Source organism: Salmo trutta, chromosome 14 (genome assembly GCF_901001165.1).
Source record: "Salmo trutta chromosome 14, fSalTru1.1, whole genome shotgun sequence".
NCBI classification, from domain to species: Eukaryota; Metazoa; Chordata; class Actinopteri; order Salmoniformes; family Salmonidae; genus Salmo; species Salmo trutta.
In genome coordinates this window covers 29,704,686-29,725,492 of record NC_042970.1, presented here as the reverse complement: position 1 = coordinate 29,725,492, position 20,807 = coordinate 29,704,686, and the positions used below count along the sequence as shown (strand labels likewise).

Here is a 20,807-nt window from a genome sequence, read left to right as displayed (position 1 = left end):
TTGTCACCTTTGTTTAAAGGATAGGAGAGGAAATGGGGATAGTATAATTCTCTCTCTCTCTTTCTTTCTTTCTTTCTCTCTTTCTGCCCCTCTATCTCTCTCCCTCTCTCTTTTTCCTACTTACAAACATTTGTTTTTGTAACTCTCTATGATCCTTGTTTGTGACCCTAATTGACTATAAGTATTGGAATAATCATATTTAGTGAATGACTGCAGGCAGGCATAATCGCATTAACTACCACATAGTGTTGAGAGCCAGCTTACTGCATCATGTCATCTGTTTGTCTTTTTTTACATAGCTGGGTAATCAATGGAAGGATTAGTGGAAGAGAGGAAGGAAGGAGAGATGGGTTTCAAAAGCAGCTGCTGACTCAGTCTTCCTCTTAACTCTCTGCCACACACACACACACACACACACACTCGGATACTCACAGGCACACACAAATAAAAAGACTGCCATGCTGATACTGAGGCAGAGTTGCTGTAACTGATTCAGGGTCACATCAGTGGCAGTAGTGTTTAGTACTAGTCCCATATGTGTGTTCACATTGGGAACAGAAGCTCAAGCTGAGACCTAGAGGCCAATGTGGTCTGGCTCTGTGCCAACTTCTCCCCCTCTCTCTCTCTTTCATCTCTCGCTCCCTCTCTCATCTCTCTCTCTATACTCACTCTCGCTCTCTGCTCTCTCCTTCAAACATGTTCTTTTCTCTCCTTCCAAAGCATTCTCTCTGTTTTTGGCAGTCATGTGGCTAGTCACTAGAGCTTGATGTAGTGCTGGGGGTGGGGGGGGGAGACTCAGCATTTCACCCTGTTTGAATACTTAGAAAAAGCATCCTTCCTTCTGCCTTTCAGAGAAGTAGGCTAATCACAGATCTAATATGATATTAATTCATTTGCATAGCTCATCCAGTTGTATGTATAGTTGTGTAACAAATCTGTAAAGAGCATCTAAAGTAACGATCACTTTTAAATCATTTACTTCCTACTACATAACTGGGTAGTAGGAAGTAAAGAGAGATGGGTTTCAAACACAGCCACTGACTCAGTCTTCCACTATCAGCTCTCTGCCACACACACACATACACACCTGTCCTGCTAGAACTCTAAGGGCCTTTTCCCCGACACATTAAGCCTAGTCTTGGACGGAGAAGTATTTTCATTTGAGATCCTCCATTGATAATGCTTCTTAGTCCATTCTTAGGAGCTAGGGATAAGGTTAGGTTTTTGGGATAAGGTTAGGGTTAAGGTTAGGATGAGGGTAAGAGTATGGGTTAGGTTAAGGGTTAGGGTTTAGGGAAAATAGGATTTTGAATGGAACCGAATTGTGTGTCCCCACAAGGTTAGCTGTACAAGTGTGTGTGTGTGTGTGTGTGTGTGTGTGTGTGTGTGTGTGTGTGTGTGTGTGTGTGTGTGTGTGTGTGTGTGTGTAGAGAGAGAGATGAGATAATTGGAGTCGGCCACAGGGTGAAGGGGTCAGAACTCCAGAGCTCCTTTGTCCAGAGAACTGACCCCTGATTGTTCTGACAGGAGCCAGGGCCAATGGCACAGCGCACACACACACACACACACACACACACACACACACACACACACACACACACACACACACACACACACACTAAAGCATACACATTCACACACACACATACTCAAACACACACGTGTTCATGTACACGTTCACACTCAGTCTAACACATTGTACGTTTTTGAAACATCATGATTCTGGTTACCTTTCCTGGATTCAAACCGTGGCCAGTCAGATGGTAGTGTGTTGTGGTCGTGGACTCATGGTCTCCTGTGTTATAGTTGTGTTATGGTTGTGTTGTGGTCGTGGACTCATGGTCTCCTGTGTTATAGTTGTGTTATGGTTGTGTTGTGGTCGTGGTCGTGGACTCATGGTCTCCTGTGTTATAGTTGTGTTATGGTTGTGTTGTGGTCGTGGACTCATGGTCTCCTGTGTTATAGTTGTGTTATGGTTGTGTTGTGGTCGTGGACTCATGGTCTCCTGTGTTATAGTTGTGTTATGGTTGTGTTGTGGTCGTGGACTCATGGTCTCCTGTGTTATAGTTGTGTTATGGTTGTGTTGTTGTCGTGGACTCATGGTCTCCTGTGTTATAGTTGTGTTATGGTTGTGTTGTGGTCGTGGACTCATGGTCTCATGGTCTCCTGTGTTATAGTTGTGTTATGGTTGTGTTGTGGTCGTGGACTCATGGTCTCATGGTCTCCTGTGTTATAGTTATGTTATAGTTGTGTTATAGTTGTGTTGTAGTTGTGTTATAGTTGTGTTATGATTGTGTTATAGTTGTGTTATAGTTATGTTATAGTTATGTTATAGTTGTGTTATGGTTGTGTTGTGGTTGTGTTATAGTTGTGTTATAGTTATGTTATAGTTGTGTTATGGTTGTTGTGGTTGTGTTATAGTTGTGTTATAGTTATGTTATAGTTATGTTATAGTTGTGTTATGGTTGTGTTGTGGTTGTGTTATAGTTGTGTTATAGTTATGTTATAGTTGTGTTATGGTTGTGTTATGATTGTGTTATAGTTGTGTTATGATTGTGTTATAGTTGTGTTATAGTTGTGTTATGGTTGTGTTGTGGTTGTGTTCTGGTCGTGTTATAGTTGTGTTATGGTTGTGTTATGGTTGTGTTATAGTTATGTTATAGTTATGTTATAGTTGTGGTATGGTTGTGTTGTGGTCATGTTGTGGTTGTGTTATGGTTGTGTTCTGGTCGTGTTATAGTTATGTTATGATTGTGTTATGGTTGTGTTGTGGTTGTGTTCTGGTCGTGGTCTCTTATGGTCTTCTGTGTGTGTCTCTCTGTGCAGGCCAATGTTGGTCAGATGGACTCAGCCAAGGACATGTGGAAGATGATTGTTGGAAACCTCGCCCTCATCCAGGTACGAAACACTGGAACATCCCACAACACCTGGATGGAACACTGGGGAACACAGAACAACATTCAACATATTCCCAAACAGAACAAGTCACAGATATAAAACTAAATATGTCCAACATTGTGTTACCATACATGGACAGTGTCAGATGTAAAAGTGCTGAATCTGTGGTTCATGGAACCCCTCAACCCCAGACTTTGGATCCCCGACAGTCACATAACCTGCTAGATGGATCACTGTGTGCTGGGTCTGCTCACCAGGGTGTTACAGGAAACTGACACACACACACACACACACACACACACACACACACACACACACACACACACACACACACACACACACACACACACACACACACACTCACAAACACACACTCACACACACACACACACACACACACACACACACACACACACACACACACACACACACACACACACACACACACTCACAAACACACACACACACACACACACACGTGCAGTACAGTTTACAGTAACCCTTCCCTCCCTTTCTCTGCCTCCTAGGTCCAGGCCACGGTAGTAGGGTTCCTGGCATCCATCGCAGCAGTGATCTTTGGCTGGATCCCAGAGGGGAACTTTAGACTGGGACATGCTATCTTGCTGTGTGCCTCCAGTGTGGCTACCGCATTCATCGCCTCTCTGATACTAGGTACCACTAGGAGGATAGGAGACAATAATCAATAATACTGATTCACTTTTTTCAGACTGTAATTATTCATATGCACATGGTAACCCTAGATACGATTTGACAGCGGAAAATGGATAATATCAACTCAGCAAAACAAGAAACGTCCCCTCACTGTCAACTGCATTTATTTTCAGCAAACTTAACATGTGTAAATATTTGTATGAACATAACAAGATTCAACAACTGAGACAAACTGAACAAGTTCCACAGACATGTGACTAACAGAAATGGAATAATGTGTCCCTGAACAAAGGGGGGGTCAAAATCAAAAGTAACAGTCAGTATCTGGTGTGGCCACCAGCTGCATTAAGTACTGCAGTGCATCTCCTCCTCATGGACTGCACCAGATTTGCCAGTTCTTGCTGTGAGATGTTACCCCTATCTTCCACCAAGGCACCTGCAAGTTCCCGGACATTTCTGGGGGGAATGGCCCTAGCCCTCACCCTCCGATCCAACAGGTCCCAGACGTGCTGAATGGGATTGAGATCCGGGCTCTTCGCTGGCCATGGCAGAACACTGACATTCCTGTCTTGCAAGAAATCACGCACAAAACGAGCAGAATGGCTGGTGGCATTGGCATGCTGGAGGGTCATGTCAGGATGAGCCTGCAGGAAGTGTACCACATGAGGGAGGAGGATGTCTTACATTTACATTTTAGTCATTTAGCAGACACTCTTATCCAGAGCGACTTACAGTAGTGAATGCATAAATTTCTTCTCCGTACTGGTCCCCTGTGGGAAACGAACCCACAACCCTGGCGTTGCAAACACCATGCTCTACCAACTGAGCCACACGGGACCGTCTTCCCTGTAACGCACAGCGTTGAGATTACCTGCAATGACAACAAGCTCAGTCCGATGATACTGTGACACACCGCCCGAGACCATGACGGACCCTCCACCTCCAAATCGATCCCTCTCCAGAGTACAGGCCTCGGTGTAACGCTCATTCCTTCGACGATAAATGTGAATCCAACCATCACCCCTGGTGAGACAAAACCACGACTCGTCAGTGAAGAACACTTTTTGCCAGTCCTGTCTGGTCCAGCGATGGTGGGTTTGTACCCATAGGCGACATTGTTGCCGGTGATGTCTGGTGAGGACCTGCCTAACAGCAGGCCTACAAGCCCTCAGTCCAGCCTCTCTCAGCCTTTTGCGGACAGTCTGAGCACTGATGGAGGGATTGTGCATTCCTGGTGTAACTCGGGCAGTTGTTGTTGCCATCCTGTACCTGTCCCGCAGGTGTGATGTTCGGATGTACCGATCCTGTGCAGGTGTTGTTACACATGGTCTGCCACTGCGAGGATGTTCAGCTGTCCGTCCTGTCTCCCTGTAGCGCTGTCTTAAGCATCTCACAGTACGGACATTGCAATTTATTGCCCTGGCCACATCTGCAGGCCTCCTTGCAGCATGCCTATGGCACGTTCACACAGATGAGCAGGGACCCTGGGCATCTTTCTTTTGGTGTTTTTCAGAGTCAGTAGAAAGGCCTCTTTAGTGTCCTACATTTTCATAACTGTGACCTTATTTGCCTACGCCTGTAAGCTGTTAGTGTCTTAACGATTGTTCCACAGGTGCATGTTCATTGTTTATGGTTCATTGAACAAGCATGGGAAACAGAGTTTAAACCCTTTACAATGAAGATCTGTGAAGTTATTTGGATTTTTACTAATTATCTTTGAAAGACAGGGTCCTGAAAAAGGGATGTTTCTTTTTTTGCTGAGTTTATGTTACAAATTCCATAAAACTGATTATGATTGGTGGGTTTAACATTAAGCCCCTCTTTCTGTCTGCAGAGATCATTATGATTGGTGGGTTTAACATTAAGCCCCTCTTTCTGTCTGCAGGGATCATTATTATTGGTGGGTTTAACATTAAGCCCCTCTTTCTGTCTGCAGAGATCATTATGATTGGTGGGTTTAACATTAAGCCCCTCTTTCTGTCTGCAGGGATCATTATGATTGGTGGGTTTAACATTAAGCCCCTCTTTCTGTCTGCAGGGATCATTATGATTGGTGGGTTTAACATTAAGCCCCTCTTTCTGTCTGCAGAGATCATTATGATTGGTGGGTTTAACATTAAGCCCCTCTCTGTCTGCAGAGATCATTATGATTGGTGGGTTTAACATTAAGCCCCTCTTTCTGTCTGCAGGGATCATTATGATTGGTGGGTTTAACATTAAGCCCCTCTTTCTGTCTGCAGGGATCATTATGATTGGTGGGTTTAACATTAAGCCCCTCTTTCTGTCTGCAGGGATCATTATGATTGGTGGGTTTAACATTAAGCCCCTCTTTCTGTCTGCAGAGATCATTATGATTGGTGGGTTTAACATTAAGCCCCTCTTTCTGTCTGCAGAGATCATTATGATTGGTGGGTTTAACATTAAGCCCCTCTTTCTGTCTGCAGGGATCATTATGATTGGTGGGTTTAACGTTAAGACCCTCTTTCTGTCTGCAGGGATCATTATGATTGGTGTGATCATTGCAGCCAGGAAGGTGGGCATCAACCCTGACAACGTGGCCACGCCCATCGCTGCCAGTCTGGGAGACCTGATCACCCTCTCTCTGCTGGCTGGCATCAGCACAGGATTGTACAAGGAGCTAGGTACGACACACACACACAAACACACATACACACACGAAAGATACGGAAACACACACACACACACTTGTGATACAGATACAAACACAAACACACACTTGTGATCTCAGAATTAAATAGAACATGTATATATAGTGCTTGAGATACAGATACACACTCAAACACACACACTCAAACACACTCATCACAAACACCCACTTTACGTTACACCAGGCCTGGGCAATTCCAGTCCTCGAGGGCCTGATTGGTGTCACACTTTTCCCCCAGCTAACACACCTGACTCCAATAATCACCTAATCATGATCTTCAGTTTACAATTCCAATTTGATTCATCAGCTGTGTTTACTAGGGATGGAGAAAAGGTGTGACACCAATCAGGCCCTGGAGGAGTTGCCCACCTCTGTGTTACACCTATCTGTCTCACCCCGGGTGTGAGTGAGGCAGTAAAAGTCCCATTAGAAACACTTTAACTCACCCCTTCACTGCTAGACTCTTAAAGTAAGGATCTTATTTTAACATAGGCCTACTTGAGGTTTGACTCCACCACTAACCTCACAGTGGTAGGGGATGTATGTATGTCTGACTGTGTGATCCCATAGCTATGCCGTCTAGTTTTAGCTCAGTGATTGTGTTTTCACCATCACCACACTCTGCGGCATGTGATTCAGAATAACGTGTTTTTTATTGCCCCCCACGACCACACATAAATACATGGAAACACTCACGATCTCCCATTCACACCCAGTCTGAGTTTCTATATTGAGCTGATGAAGTGTGTGTTATATAGTATAACGATGATGTTAACCCCTGTGTGTGTGTGTGTGTGTGTGTGTGTGTGTGTGTGTGTGTGTGTGTGTGTGTGTGTGTGTGTGTGTGTGTGTGTGTGTGTGTGTGTGTCTGTGTGTGTGTGTGTGTGTTCTCTTATAGAGTTTAACGACTATGCCAACCCGTTGGTGTGTGCTGTGTTTGTGGCGCTGACCCCTCTGTGGGTTCTGATCGCTCGGAGGATCCCGTCCACCAGAGAGGTGCTCTACTCAGGCTGGGAACCTGTCATCATCGCCATGGCAATCAGCAGGTACAAGACCTATGTTGAGCCACTCTCTCACCTGTGTCTCTTATGTGTCTCACCCCTTCTCTCCTCTCTCTGTGCCTAACTTTCCTCTCATCTGTGTCACTGTTCTCTAACCTGTCTCACCCACCTCTCATCTGTGTATCTGTTCTCTAACCTGTCTCACCCACCTCTCATCTGTCTCTATTCTCTAACCTGTCTCACCTACCTCTCATCTGTGTCTGTTCTCTAACTTGTCTCACCTACCTCTGTTCTCTAACCTGTCTCTCCCACCTCTCATCTGTGTATCTGTTCTCTAACCTGTCTCACCTACCTCTCATCTGTGTATCTGTTCTCTAACCTGTCTCACCTACCTCTCATCTGTGTCTGTTCTCTAACGTGTCTCACCTACCTCTCATCTGTGTCTCTGTTCTCTAACCTGTCTCACCTACTGCTCATCTGTGTCTGTTCTCTAACTTGTCTCACCTACCTCTCATCTGTGTCTCTGTTCTCTAACCTGTCTCACCTACCTCTCATCTGTGTCACTGTTCTCTAACCTGTCTCACCCACCTCTCATCTGTGTATCTGTTCTCTAACCTGTCTCACCCACCTCTCATCTGTCTCTATTCTCTAACCTGTCTCACCTACCTCTCATCTGTGTCTGTTCTCTAACTTGTCTCACCTACCTCTGTTCTCTAACCTGTCTCTCCCACCTCTCATCTGTGTATCTGTTCTCTAACCTGTCTCACCTACCTCTCATCTGTGTATCTGTTCTCTAACCTGTCTCACCTACCTCTCATCTGTGTCTGTTCTCTAACGTGTCTCACCTACCTCTCATCTGTGTCTCTGTTCTCTAACCTGTCTCACCTACTGCTCATCTGTGTCTGTTCTCTAACTTGTCTCACCTACCTCTCATCTGTGTCTCTGTTCTCTAACCTGTCTCACCTACCTCTCATCTGTGTCACTGTTCTCTAACTTATCTCACCTACCTCTCATCTGTGTCTCTGTTCTCTAACTTGTCTCACCTACCTCTCATCTGTGTCTCTGTTCTCTAACCTGTCTCACCTACCTCTCATCTGTGTCTCTGTTCTCTAACCTGTCTCACCTACCTCTCATCTGTGTATCTGTTCTCTAACCTGTCTCACCTACCTCTCATCTGTTTCTGTTCTCTAACTTGTCTCACCTACCTCTCATCTGTGTCTCTGTTCTCTAACCTGTCTCACCTACCTCTCATCTGCGTCACTGTTCTCTAACCTGTCTCACCTACTTCTCATCTCTTACTTCTGTCTCACCTGTGTCTGTCCTGTGTCTCACCTCCCCTCCTCTGTGCTCTCCTGTGTCTGTCCTGTGTCTCACCTCCCCTCCTCTGTGCTCTCCTGTGTCTGTCCTGTGTCTCTCCTCCCCTCCTCTGTGCTCTCCTGTGTCTGTCTTGTGTCTCACCTCCCCTCCTCTGTCTCTCCTCAGTGTTGGGGGTCTGATCCTAGATAAGACTGTGTCCAACCCCAACTTTGCTGGTATGGCTGTCTTCACTCCTGTTATCAATGGTGAGACTCCTGGCATTGAAATACCCAGCACATAACCACTCATACACAACCACTGATACGAGACCCCTCATAGACTTTGCCTGTCTGTCTCATACGTGTACTGTGATGTGCTCTGCCAGGTGTGGGAGGTAACCTGGTTGCAGTGCAGGCCAGTAGAATCTCCACCTATCTGCACATGAACGGTATCCCAATGGGAGAGCCTGACCCCAACCCCAGGAAATGCCCCACTCCCTGCACCTCCTTCTTCGGCTCCAGTGAGTATTGATTGGTTTTATGTGAAGGGTAAATGTTTACTGATGCAAGATTGTAATCAAAATGGTGGTTATTATGTAAACACATCTTTCTTGCCCCTCTCTCTCTCTCAGATGTGAACTCTCGTTCGGCACGGGTGCTCTTCCTCCTGGTTGCTCCAGGTCACCTGGTCTTCCTCTACACTATCAACTCCATGCAGGGAGGACACACCACTCTAACATCCACATTCATTGCCTTTTATATGGCAGCTGCTCTACTGCAGGTACACGCACACACACGCACCACTTGCGCACACACACACACACACACACACACACACACACACACACACACACACACACACACACACACACACACACACACACACACACACACACACACACACACACCCTCACCACTCTCCCTCTCTGTCTCTAGGTGTTGATCCTGTTGTACCTGGCTGACTGGATGGTCCACTGGATGTGGAGTAGGGGGATGAACCCTGATAACTTCTCTATTCCTTACCTAACGGCCCTGGGAGATCTGCTGGGGACCGGCTTCCTGGCCCTCTGCTTCCATGTGCTCTGGCTCATTGGAGACAGAGACACTGACGTGGGAGACTGAACACACACACACCTGGACAGCATACATACACGGCATCAACGCCAGAACACCGGAAACAACCTGAACAACGGAACTGTACAGTATCTCCCTCTAGACATCTGAACCACAGAACAGCTGAATGACTTTCAGACCCAGACCTAATCCCTGACCCTTTGACCCCCACCTCCCCCTCCCCTCCCTGGGTCTCAGACTACTCCACTCTTTCTTTATTTGACTAAATAAGAGAGTTCTACTACTATTGTTTTTTATTATTATTACTACAATGATTATGATTATTATTGGTAATAGTGAATTTGATATGAATCGATATTTGTTTTATCATTGGGAAGATTAATCCTCATTATTTTCAATGGGGACATTCTCCCTTGGGCCAGTCACGTTGGCCGCATTTGTAAAGATGAGATATATTTTAAAGACTTGAAATGAAGACAGACAGCAAAAAAACTCACACAAGCCTAGAATGCTTTATCACCAAGTGCTATATATATATATATATATATAAAGAGATGAAATAATGATGAGATATGGGGCCGATTCCGACCCGAGTTAAGCGCTAGTAAATGGAAGGTCATTTTCTCTGCGTATTCTGACCTTGAATTTAAGCATGAGAATAACGTGATATTCACCCGCTATTCGTTCAGGGTGGAGATCTAAGAAATGAAGGTGTGGTGGAGGTGTGTACACCGTATTCTGACCTTGACTTAATTCCCTCATAATTCCACCACCTTTATGTGCGAGGAAACCAGGAGTAAGGTTGGGGGAACCTGCCGGTTCCAAGTGGAAAAAGCGTATACTTTCTTTTTTCCAATAGAAATAACAGCTTTCTCCATGCACTATAATTTATAAATTGATAAAAACTAGATAAATGAGTAATCCATTTGGAGAAGGGGATTGTAAATACACACAGCAATTGTTTTAGATGATTTTTCCTTATGATCCGTGGAGACGAATATGAAACCAGTTGTATGGAAACAAACTGAAAATCATATCAACATGACACAGTGAAGTAGGCTATAAATGAAGTAGGCTATAAATGAAGTAGGCTATAAATAGATGTGCTGTTATTCCAGTTTTATTGTGTGCCCCCATAATTTGCGTAGATGAAATTTGGAGATACAAGCTATAGGCTTCTGTAGGGCTGAACCTGCCCAGTTGATATAAGCGCTTTAAAATGTTTTAATTATATCCCCCGGATTTTCTCCATTTTATTTTACAATTTGTATCATGTTAAATATTAGCCACTATCGGGAGCCACTGTCAATAATACCCACATACATTTATAACGGTCACTTTAGTGTTAGTTGTTCAGTTTGTACCTTACCCTTTGCATCATTCCATTCTGTTGACCTTTCTCTCCTCTGTCACGTCTGTGTAGTTGTTCCTGAGGGTCTCTAGCAGTACTGGATCATATTAGGTTAATGCTGTCCAATAATTAGGGACACGTAGCCTATTAGAATCACTATGGAACTCAGAACACACGTAGCAGTTTAAACCTGGAGCCTTGTTCACGATGACTTGACCATAGTCATACAGTTCCAATATTTGTTATTAAATGTTTTATTTATTTTTATGTTACCCCTTTTGATCCCCAATTTCGTGGTATCCAATTGATAGTTACAGTCTTGTCCCATTGCTGCAACTCCCGTACGGACTTACTCGTTCAAGGGAGAGGCGAAGGTCGAGAGAGGTGCGTCCTCCGAAACACAACCCAACCCTTGACACAATGCCCGCTTAACCCGGAATCCAGCCGCACCAATGTGTCGGAGGAAACACCGTACACCTGGGGACCGTGTCAGCGTGCATTGCGCCCGGCCCACCACAGGAGTCGCTAGAGCGCGATGGGACAAGAACATCCCTGCCAGCCAAACCCTCCCCAAACCCGGACGAAGCTGGGCCAATTGTGCGCTGGCCCATGGGTCTCCCAGTCACGGCCGGCTGCGACAGAGCCTGGACTCGACCCAGGATCTCTAGTGGCACAGCTAGAATTGCGATGCACTGCCTTAGACCACTACGCCACTTGGGAGGCCACCTTCCAATATTTAATGGACTGTACTTGATTCAGGATAAATCAAACTACTGTATTTTTGATTCATCAATATATTTAGTGTGTAAAGGCTCTCCAAACCAGTGTTTTTCTTATGATTCATACATACTTTCCTAACCCTAAAATGTGCCCAAATAATCTACATGATCACAGTATTTCTAAATCTACCAGTTGGTGCTGAAAAGGAGACGAATATGCATATACACTTCCGGTCAAACGTTTTAGAAGACCTACCTAGAAGACTTCCTCCTCCATTGTTCAAGGGTTTTTCTTTATTTTTACTATTTTCTGCTTTGTAGAATAAGAGTGAAGACATCACAACTAGGAAATAACACATATGGAATCATGTAGTTACCAAAAAACTGTTAAACAAAACATATTTGAGATTAGAGATTCCTCAGTTGGTGGTTTGGGATGAGTCGGACCGCAGAGTGAAGGAAAAGCATCCAACAAGTGCTCAGCATATGTGGGAACTCCTTCAAGACTGTTGGAAAAGCATTCCAGGTGAAGCTGGTTGAGAGAATACCAAGAGTGTGCAAAGTTGTCATCAAGGCAAAGGGTGGCTTTTTGAAGAATCTCAAATATAAAATATATTTAGATTTGTTTAACACTTTTTAGGTTACTACATGATTCCATATGTGTTATTTCGTAGTTTTAATGTCTTCACTATTATTCTACAGTGAAGAAAATAGTAAAAATAAAGAAAAACCCTTGAATGAGTAGGTGTTCTAAAACTTTTGACAGGTAGTGTATTTAGATGGCTTTCTTTCGTTGATCCCTTTATTCTGAACCGATGTATTCTAATGAGTCGGTTGACAAAATTCAAATTTCAAATACACCGTATTTAAGGGATGTCTTAAGACAAATGTACTGAATACCGTATTGATTGAAAGCAACACAAGAAAATCTGTTGGCCAGCTAGCGGTAGGGTTTTTAGCAGTTGAATTAAATGTATTCAGCATTCTCAAGGGAACCACGCCTGCAAAGCCCGTTTCGCACCTGCATAAGGTAAGTCTGAATACCAACTACTAAAAAGTGCATAGGAAAGGCGCGCGTATCAAAGGCATACATTTCCTAAGTCGGAATCGGTCCCTATGTGAATAATGTTTGATGAAGGGGAGTGCACATGACCATCCCAATTTGCCTTGCCTTTAGAGTAGTGATTCAGTGGGGTCTGCTGCACAGGGACCAGAATGTATAGACCTGAATACACTTAGGTAACAACCTTCCAACCCAGTCAGTAGATGTCTGAACACTAACCTGAACGGAAACAGGAAGTGTTAACATCTCTGGGTAGAAGTTGCCCTTTAAGCACAGATCTTGGATCAGCTTACCCTTCCCAAATCCTAACCTGAACCTATGGGGAGAGATGAAAACATACCTGACCATGTGAGATGCAACTTCAAACTACTCTGTGGACAGAGGTCACTAACGTGGTGCCAGGTCGTAAGGTCAGGTGCCAGGAACCTCTATACACAATCATGTTTCACACTCAGTTGGAGGGTTGTTTCTTGAATAAAAGTCATTCCAGTTCTTGCCAACCCTGTCCTTAGTGGTCCCTAAGGCGGCAGCGCTCCACAACTAAGCGTCAACACTTCCTTGTTCTCCCCTAAATCCCCCTAAAGGGCTATGATAGTGAAATGTCTCAAATTAGATTGTTGTTTCTTCTTTGTTTACTTTTTTTGCACACAAACACTTAGCCCAAATTTCTGTCTCTATGTTTGTCCGGCCTGCCGAAGTTTCTGGCTGGATGACGGTTATGCACACACATAGCTGAAGGAAGTTGGGGTGCTGAGGGTGCTGCAGCACCCCCTGATAAATCTGAGAAAACTAAAATAATATTACATTTTTTTAATGTGTATTCGTTGCCGCCTCCCCCCGTCAACAAGCACCCCCACCCCAATTGTATGACATTTTTTTCCACCGCAAGGAATTAGGAGAATCTGTAAAAAAGGTGGCTTTACTTGTTTGGTGTGTTCTGATTGGAAGGCTTAACTGGGCTTCAATGGTTAGTGAGGAAAGACAGGATGTCAACTGATGTGAGATGAAAGTTATCAAAAATTGCAGTTTGTTGAAGGATGATTTGTCAAGCCAATATTCCCACCATTATGGATATCATGTAACAAAATGTCTCTTTCGATCTCTCTGTTAGGGATATCATGTAACAAAATGTCCTGTCTCTTTCGATCTCTCTGTTAGGGATATCGTGTAACAAAATCTCATGTCTCTCTCTCTTTATCATGGTACAAACACAACGTCACACACAATGTGCAGCTGACCTACAATATCTGCCAGATAGACGCCATGCTTCAAAACGGTCTCTTATCCAACCCTCATCTACCTACTGTCAGTATAGACACCAATTCTCTACGCAGCAGAGCCCAGCTTGATGGTGAAATGCATGTGTTATCATCTGATGTTTCCTTATCTGGTGCTTGTTAGATTTCTATGTTTTTAAGGGGCCAGCAGAATGCATGTGCAGGGCACATAATATGAATATGCAAAACGTGTGCGTTATGAATTAAGTTTCCTTCTCTTTAAAATTATAATTTTTTCCTGCTTAGGTTTGTGACCCATTTTACAAAGTGTAAGTTGAGTCTGTTAGATTTTTCTTTAACTTCATTATTTTTCCTAATCCTTCTGTCATCTGGTGTGTTGGTCATAGAGAATGATTATGTCATGTCTATAATTGAGACAGCCCCAGTGGATTATAGTGTCACTGTGTGGAAAGTACTGTAGTATACACATAGACACCAGATGGAGAGATTGTCATATGTGTGAATATGAGACAGTGCTGATCGCCTCTGTGCTGATCGCCTCTCTGTTCACCATTCCCTTCATCTAGATTCTAGAACCCGTATCCAAGATTCTGATCTAGAACCTGTGTTTTCTAGATTCTAGAACGTGTATCTTCTTTTTTCTAGAACCTGGGTATTCTAGATCCTTTATCCTTGGTTGTAGAATCTATACCTTCTGAATACTAGAAAATGTATCCAAGATTCTATTCTAGAACCTTCCCTCTGGATTCTAAAACCTGTATCCTTGATTATAGAATCTATACCCTCTGGATTCTAGAACCTGTATCCAAGATTCTATTCTAGAACCTTTCCTCTGGATTCTAAAACCTGTATCCTTGATTATAGAATCTATACCCTCTGGATTCTAGAACCTGTATCCAAGATTCTATTCTAGAACCTTTCCTCTGGATTCTAAAACCTGTATCCTTGATTATAGAATCTATACCCTCTGGATTCTAGAACCTGTATCCAAGATTCTATTCTAGAACCTTTCCTCTGGATTCTAAAACCTGTATCCTTGATTATAGAATCTATACCCTCTGGATTCTAGAACCTGTATCCAAGATTCTATTCTAGAACCTTTCCTCTGATTCTAAAACCTGTATCCTTGATTATAGAATCTATACCCTCTGGATTCTAGAACCTGTATCCAAGATTCTATTCTAGAAAGTCCTCTGGATTCTTGAAGCAGAAGCCTGGATGTTAGTGAACCTGTGGCAGCTTTCTGCCCCAGCACGGGTCAGAGGTTGTGAATACTTCTTCAGGGGGGAAGGAATGCTTTGTCTATTTATTTTTAGATGCACACAAAGCAAATTGTACATACTATATTTATTCTATAAATAAGGTGTTTATTTTTCATTTCATTTTGTCTCAGTTCGCTGTTTTTGTTTTTGTAATTGTTTATCACATTTTCTTTTTTTGTTCATTCTTTTTTCTTGCCTCGGGCCAGTAGAGCTTCAGCGCTAACCGCGGTAGATTAGCGGCTAAGTTAACGAACAGAACAGCGTGGTGCCTAATATCTCATGAACCTCACACACCTCACAACCCCTGCCCTCAGGCAGGGGCCCAAACATAGGAGGCCTTAACCAATCAAGAGCCAAGCTCAAGACATAGTAACAAATCAGGAGCCAGGCTCACCACAGAGTAGCATCTCTTTAATTAGCTTTGAGTAATAACTGATGTATGTTGATTTGATGTTGTGGATTGTGTTGATTTGATGAGTGAATGAGCAGTCTAAGAGAGAGGCTGCATGGCTGTAAAGGCTGCAGTGTTTGGGAATCACTGGGGCCAGAATCTTCTATTTAGAACATAAATGAATAGATGGATATTGTAAATAGATGGCGCTGACTAGGGCAACTCTGGGTTGGGTTAGGAACAGACTCAGTGGTGGGACGACACCGAGGTTTAGAAAGTATAATGGACTGATCAACCCCGCCCTTCCCCATAACCCATACCCATGTGATACATTACACTGTATCTTCAGAAAGGCATAACACACACATACCATACATACATACATACTGTACATGCATACAGATATACACACACAAACACACTCATACCCCCCCTCCTCTCTCTCTCTCTCTCTCTCTCTCTCTCTCTCTCTCTCTCTGTAACCCCATGACTGTAGTGGGGTTCTCTCTCTGCAGGACTTTCTAAATTGCTGGAATTAAAGGACTATATCATTTCGTACCACTCTTCAGTAATCCTATGGTCTTCTGTGAGTCCCTCTGTCTTTGTGTGTGTGTGTGTGTGTGTGATGCCTTTCTGAAGATAAAATGTTATGTATGACATGGGTTATTGAGTGTCCTTGTGATAGAGGTGAGTAGCTCTCTCTGACACACACACACACACACAGATGTTTGGTGCTGTCATCTGGTTCACAACCAAAGACACTCTGAGTCCTGGTTCTCACCGTCTTATCAGAGACACAACTGTCTCAGTACAATGTATCAGCTCAACACAATCTCGGAAGACACCTGTTTTTTTGAGTAATTCAACCTCAGTAGAAATGGATTTGAACAGTGAAAGAAATGACCTAGCCTAGTGCACAACACAGTAATGTTTTATTTAGGAATTCTACAATAACTACAACATTATATTATATCTAGGTCCCTCGTGTGAAAATGTGGCATCTCCATGAGATAAATCATGAATAAAGAGTGTAAACTAATTACTGCACCTGATGTTGAGTAAGCAGTGTCTAATGTCAATCAGAATAATACAATACCCACACTAGTAGTGTCAAGCAGTGTCTAATGTCAATCAGAATAATACAATACCCACACTAGTAGTGTCAAGCAGTGTCTAATGTCAATCAGAATAATACAATACCCACACTAGTAGTGTCAAGCAGTGTCTAATGTCAATCAGAATAATACAATACCCACACTAGTAGTGTCAAGCAGTGTCTAATGTCAATCAGAATAATACAATACCCACACTAGTAGTGTCAAGCAGTGTCTAATGTCAATCAGAATAATACAATACCCACACTAGTAGTGTCAAGCAGTGTCTAATGTCAATCAGAATAATACAATACCCACACTAGTAGTGTGCTCCTCTACAAAGCTGTGAACTAGACTGGCAAAACATGTCAAATCTGACCAAGAACACAGAAAAACCAAAACATTCAGTGATTTGCATAGCTAATCCTTGTCCAATATAAGTATAAGTATAAATATATAAATGTGTCTGTATGATAAGTGCCATGTTTGTAACAAACACAACAGAATAGACAGACAGGGAGTAATGGCTAAAGCTTCTGTGTAATACAGATTTAAAACCAGGTAGTTTGGGTCCTGGATGCTGAGTGGCTGAAACAGCATTTCAGCCATGTGTTTACTGTATCAGACACCACGGGTATGACGAAAAAATACTTGTTTACTGTTCTATTTATGTTGGTAACCAGTTTATAATAGCAATAAGGCACCTCAGGGGTTTGTGGTATATGGCCGATATACCACACACGCTCTGCTTTATTTTTTTAAACATTTTTGGTATTTATTGCTTAAATATACCAAGCCTAAGGGCTGTTCTTAAGCACCAGTTTACAGTTGAAGCTGCTTCCCTCTTAGCTATAGCTGTAAAAAGTGTTAGTGTTATTAGCTTTAGACTATTTAGCTAGCTCGAACCAGCTAATCTGCCACGATGGATATCAGAAATTGGCTTTGCCAAAGTACCCAAACAAAGGAGAGCAATGAGCAGCAAACCACTGAGGCCGCTGCAAAGCCCAACAGTGATAATTCTGCCGAGCTCCAGCTAGTTCCGTGTGCAGAGCCTACCCACCCTTTTACAAACGCCGCCATAATGGCTCACAGTAGCCTCCACCTTCGACTGTTCCTGATTATCTTGGAACAGAGGAGCCAGCCCAGGTTAGCCTAGAATCATACCCTAGCCGCAGGTTCTGTCCAAAAACACTTATTTAATAGAAACTACTTCATAGGAAGAAAGTGGCAGTAATACTCAGATACTGCATATGGTGCATTTCGTTTCACATGTGGAAAGTTCTGTGTTGGGTCCAATGATAATGCAGACAAGGCCTTCACCCAAGATGGGTATTCTAACTGGAAGAATTCTATTGATAGTACCAAAGGATTCGCTAGGCACGCATCAAGCAAGGACCGTTTGAAATGCACTGCGGAAAGAAAAACCTAGTTTGAAGTGCTTGGGAACATTGGTGTCAACACTTGTTAATGATGAGCAGCTGGAAAGAAATCACATGTATTTGTTGCCGATTGTGGACATCATTGAGTTCCTTGTTTCAAACCAGCAACCACTGAGGGGGACATTGGACGCGTTAGTGTCAAGAGGGCAGTAGACGTTTTCTGTCTATGATGGTATATACTCTGAAGACAAGGAACTTGCCACGGTGTTTAGCCCCATGCCCCACAATGCCTCACACGTCACATGATATTCAAAATGACGTCACTCATGAGAGAGATTGTCATTGAGGAAATAGTTAAAGAAATCAGAGAATCTTGGTACACACTGAAGGTAGACGGGACCAAGGATCCTACTGGATGTGAAAATATAGCCATCGTCACTCATTACCTGGATGAAAACAATAACATGTGAGAGCGGTTGCTGCCAATGGCAACCACAAAATACTGTGATTCTTTATCATTTACACACCTTGTTCTTACCGAGCTAACAAAGGTTGGCCTTGGCACAGAAAATATACTTAGTCTATGTTATGAGATGAATGTACTTTGGTGCTTAAAGTGCAAATCAATCCCAGAACAACAGCAAAGGACCTTGTGAAAATGCTGGAGGAAACCGGTACAAAAGTATCTATATCCACAGTAAAACGAGCCCAATATTGACATAACCTGAAAGGCCGCTCAGCAAGGAAGAAGCCACTACTCCAAAACCACCATAAAGTCAGACTACGGTTTGCCACTGCACATGGGGACAAAGATCAGACTTTTTGGAGAAATGCCCTCTGGTCTGATGAAACAAAAATATAACTGTTTGTCCATAATGACCGTCGTTGTTTGGAGCAAAAAGGGGGAGGCTTGTAAGCCGAAGAACACCATCCCAACCGTGAAGCACGAGGGTGGCAGTATCACGTTGTGGGGGTGTTTTTCTGCAGGAGGGACTGGTGCACTTCACAAAATAGATGGCATCATGAGGTAGGAAAATGATGTGGATATATTGAAGCAACATCTCAAGACATCAGTCAGGAAGATCCTAACTGACCTAAGACCGGTCATTTTTACTAGGATTACATGTCAGGAATTGTGAAACTGAGTTTAAATGTATTTGGCTAAGGTGTATAAACTTCTGACTTCAACTGTATGTGTATGTATTTTGTCTTTATTTTGTTTTAATTTTCTATCTAGGGACGGGCACTGTAAATTAGAACAAGCTAACATGTTATGGTGCAATGCAGCTTACTTGTTGTAAATTGCAATGTGTTATTGTATCTGTCCCTACTCAAATACACTTTAATAATAAAAACAGTCGTCTGAGGCGACTCCGTAGCCATTTTGTGGTGAAAAACGTATTCTGATTGGCTGGGCCTGGCTCCCCAGTGGATGAGCCTATGCCCACCAAGGCCCACTCATGGCTGCACCCCTGCCCAGTCATGTGAAATCCATAGATTTGAGCCTAATTAATTTATTCCAATTGACTGATTTCCTTATATGAACTGTAACTCACTAAAATCTTTGAAAATGTTGCATGTGGCATTTATATTTTTGTAAGAGGGCAGCAGTCTTTAAGATGCAGGGTAGAGTACTGGTTGGTATCCAGCTCGTGTTACAGAATCCTACTCATTAGGCTACTCTACGTGCTTAATTTACATCACTTTTGTTTTGAGCCGACTCTGCTGTAGGCCTCCAGCTCATGCCCTGGAGGCAGCCCGGTTCCAAATCCAATGCAATCAATGCTAACATGGTTCACTTAATTCCCCGGGCATTAATCAAATCCCATCATTCATTTCCTCGCTTCCTTTTTCAATTTAATGTATGGAAAATATCATATGTAACAACATTCAGGTAACCTGAGTTAAATTAGCTAATTATCAAGGTCAATGTTTTTATTTTAAAAGTAACTCAAGTAACTATTTCGGTACTCTTTCCACTCCTGCTAATAACCATCATATCAAAGTAAACTTGGAGTCACTCGACTACATGTTGTGTGACACTCCCATTACAACTTGTCTTGAAAGTATGCAGGTTGTTCCACTGGATGGTGAATGCACCAATTTGTAAGTCGCTCTGGATAAGAGCGTCTGCTAAATGACGTAAATGTAAAATGAGGCTACAGATGAAATAAGTTATGATGAAAGTATAAATATCGAGGGTCTTATTCTGGTGACATGATCATCGATGCTTGCTGCCTTTTGACAAATAATAATAATCTAGCTCTTTTGCCAATAATAATCTCATCATGTATGTAGGCCAGGGTTACCCAACTCCAGTCCTCAAATGCACCCAACAGCACACATCTTTGTTGTAGCCCCAGACAAACTCACCTGATTCAACTCATTGAGGGCCTGATGATTAGTTGACAAGTTGAATCAGGTGTGCTTGTCCGGGGCTACAACAAAAATGTGTGCTGTTGGGGGTACTGGAGGACTGGACTTGGCAAACACTGGTGTAGGCTATACACACAAGGTGTTGGCTAGAGCGTACATGCCAGCAAATACCAGGGTGTGAGCTATATAACGCAACATTTCTTGTGATAAAACCATAGTAGAGTTGAAAATGCAATGGAAACCCACTTAACTTGTATTTGTTATTCTGTACATGGGAATTTAACCTCAAAGGGTATTTTTATGTGCACTATGTCATCACGCACAGC

At 43.1% G+C, this 20,807-nt stretch overlaps 1 protein-coding gene across 1 annotated transcript in view; it reads left to right on the top strand.

Moving 5' to 3' along the window:
* The window catches only part of LOC115207752 (solute carrier family 41 member 1), a 32,749-nt gene extending 21,518 nt beyond the window's left edge, over positions 1–11,231 (top strand). Inside the window, exons 4-11 of the mRNA XM_029775208.1 lie at positions 2,827–2,898; positions 3,426–3,570; positions 6,066–6,212; positions 7,137–7,284; positions 8,722–8,801; positions 8,921–9,055; positions 9,167–9,315; positions 9,471–11,231. Coding sequence (XP_029631068.1) covers positions 2,827–2,898; positions 3,426–3,570; positions 6,066–6,212; positions 7,137–7,284; positions 8,722–8,801; positions 8,921–9,055; positions 9,167–9,315; positions 9,471–9,656 — 1,062 coding nt within the window. The 3' untranslated portion in view covers positions 9,657–11,231. The remainder of the gene's footprint in view (positions 1–2,826; positions 2,899–3,425; positions 3,571–6,065; positions 6,213–7,136; positions 7,285–8,721; positions 8,802–8,920; positions 9,056–9,166; positions 9,316–9,470) is intronic.
* The last annotated feature ends 9,576 nt before the right edge of the window (positions 11,232–20,807 follow it).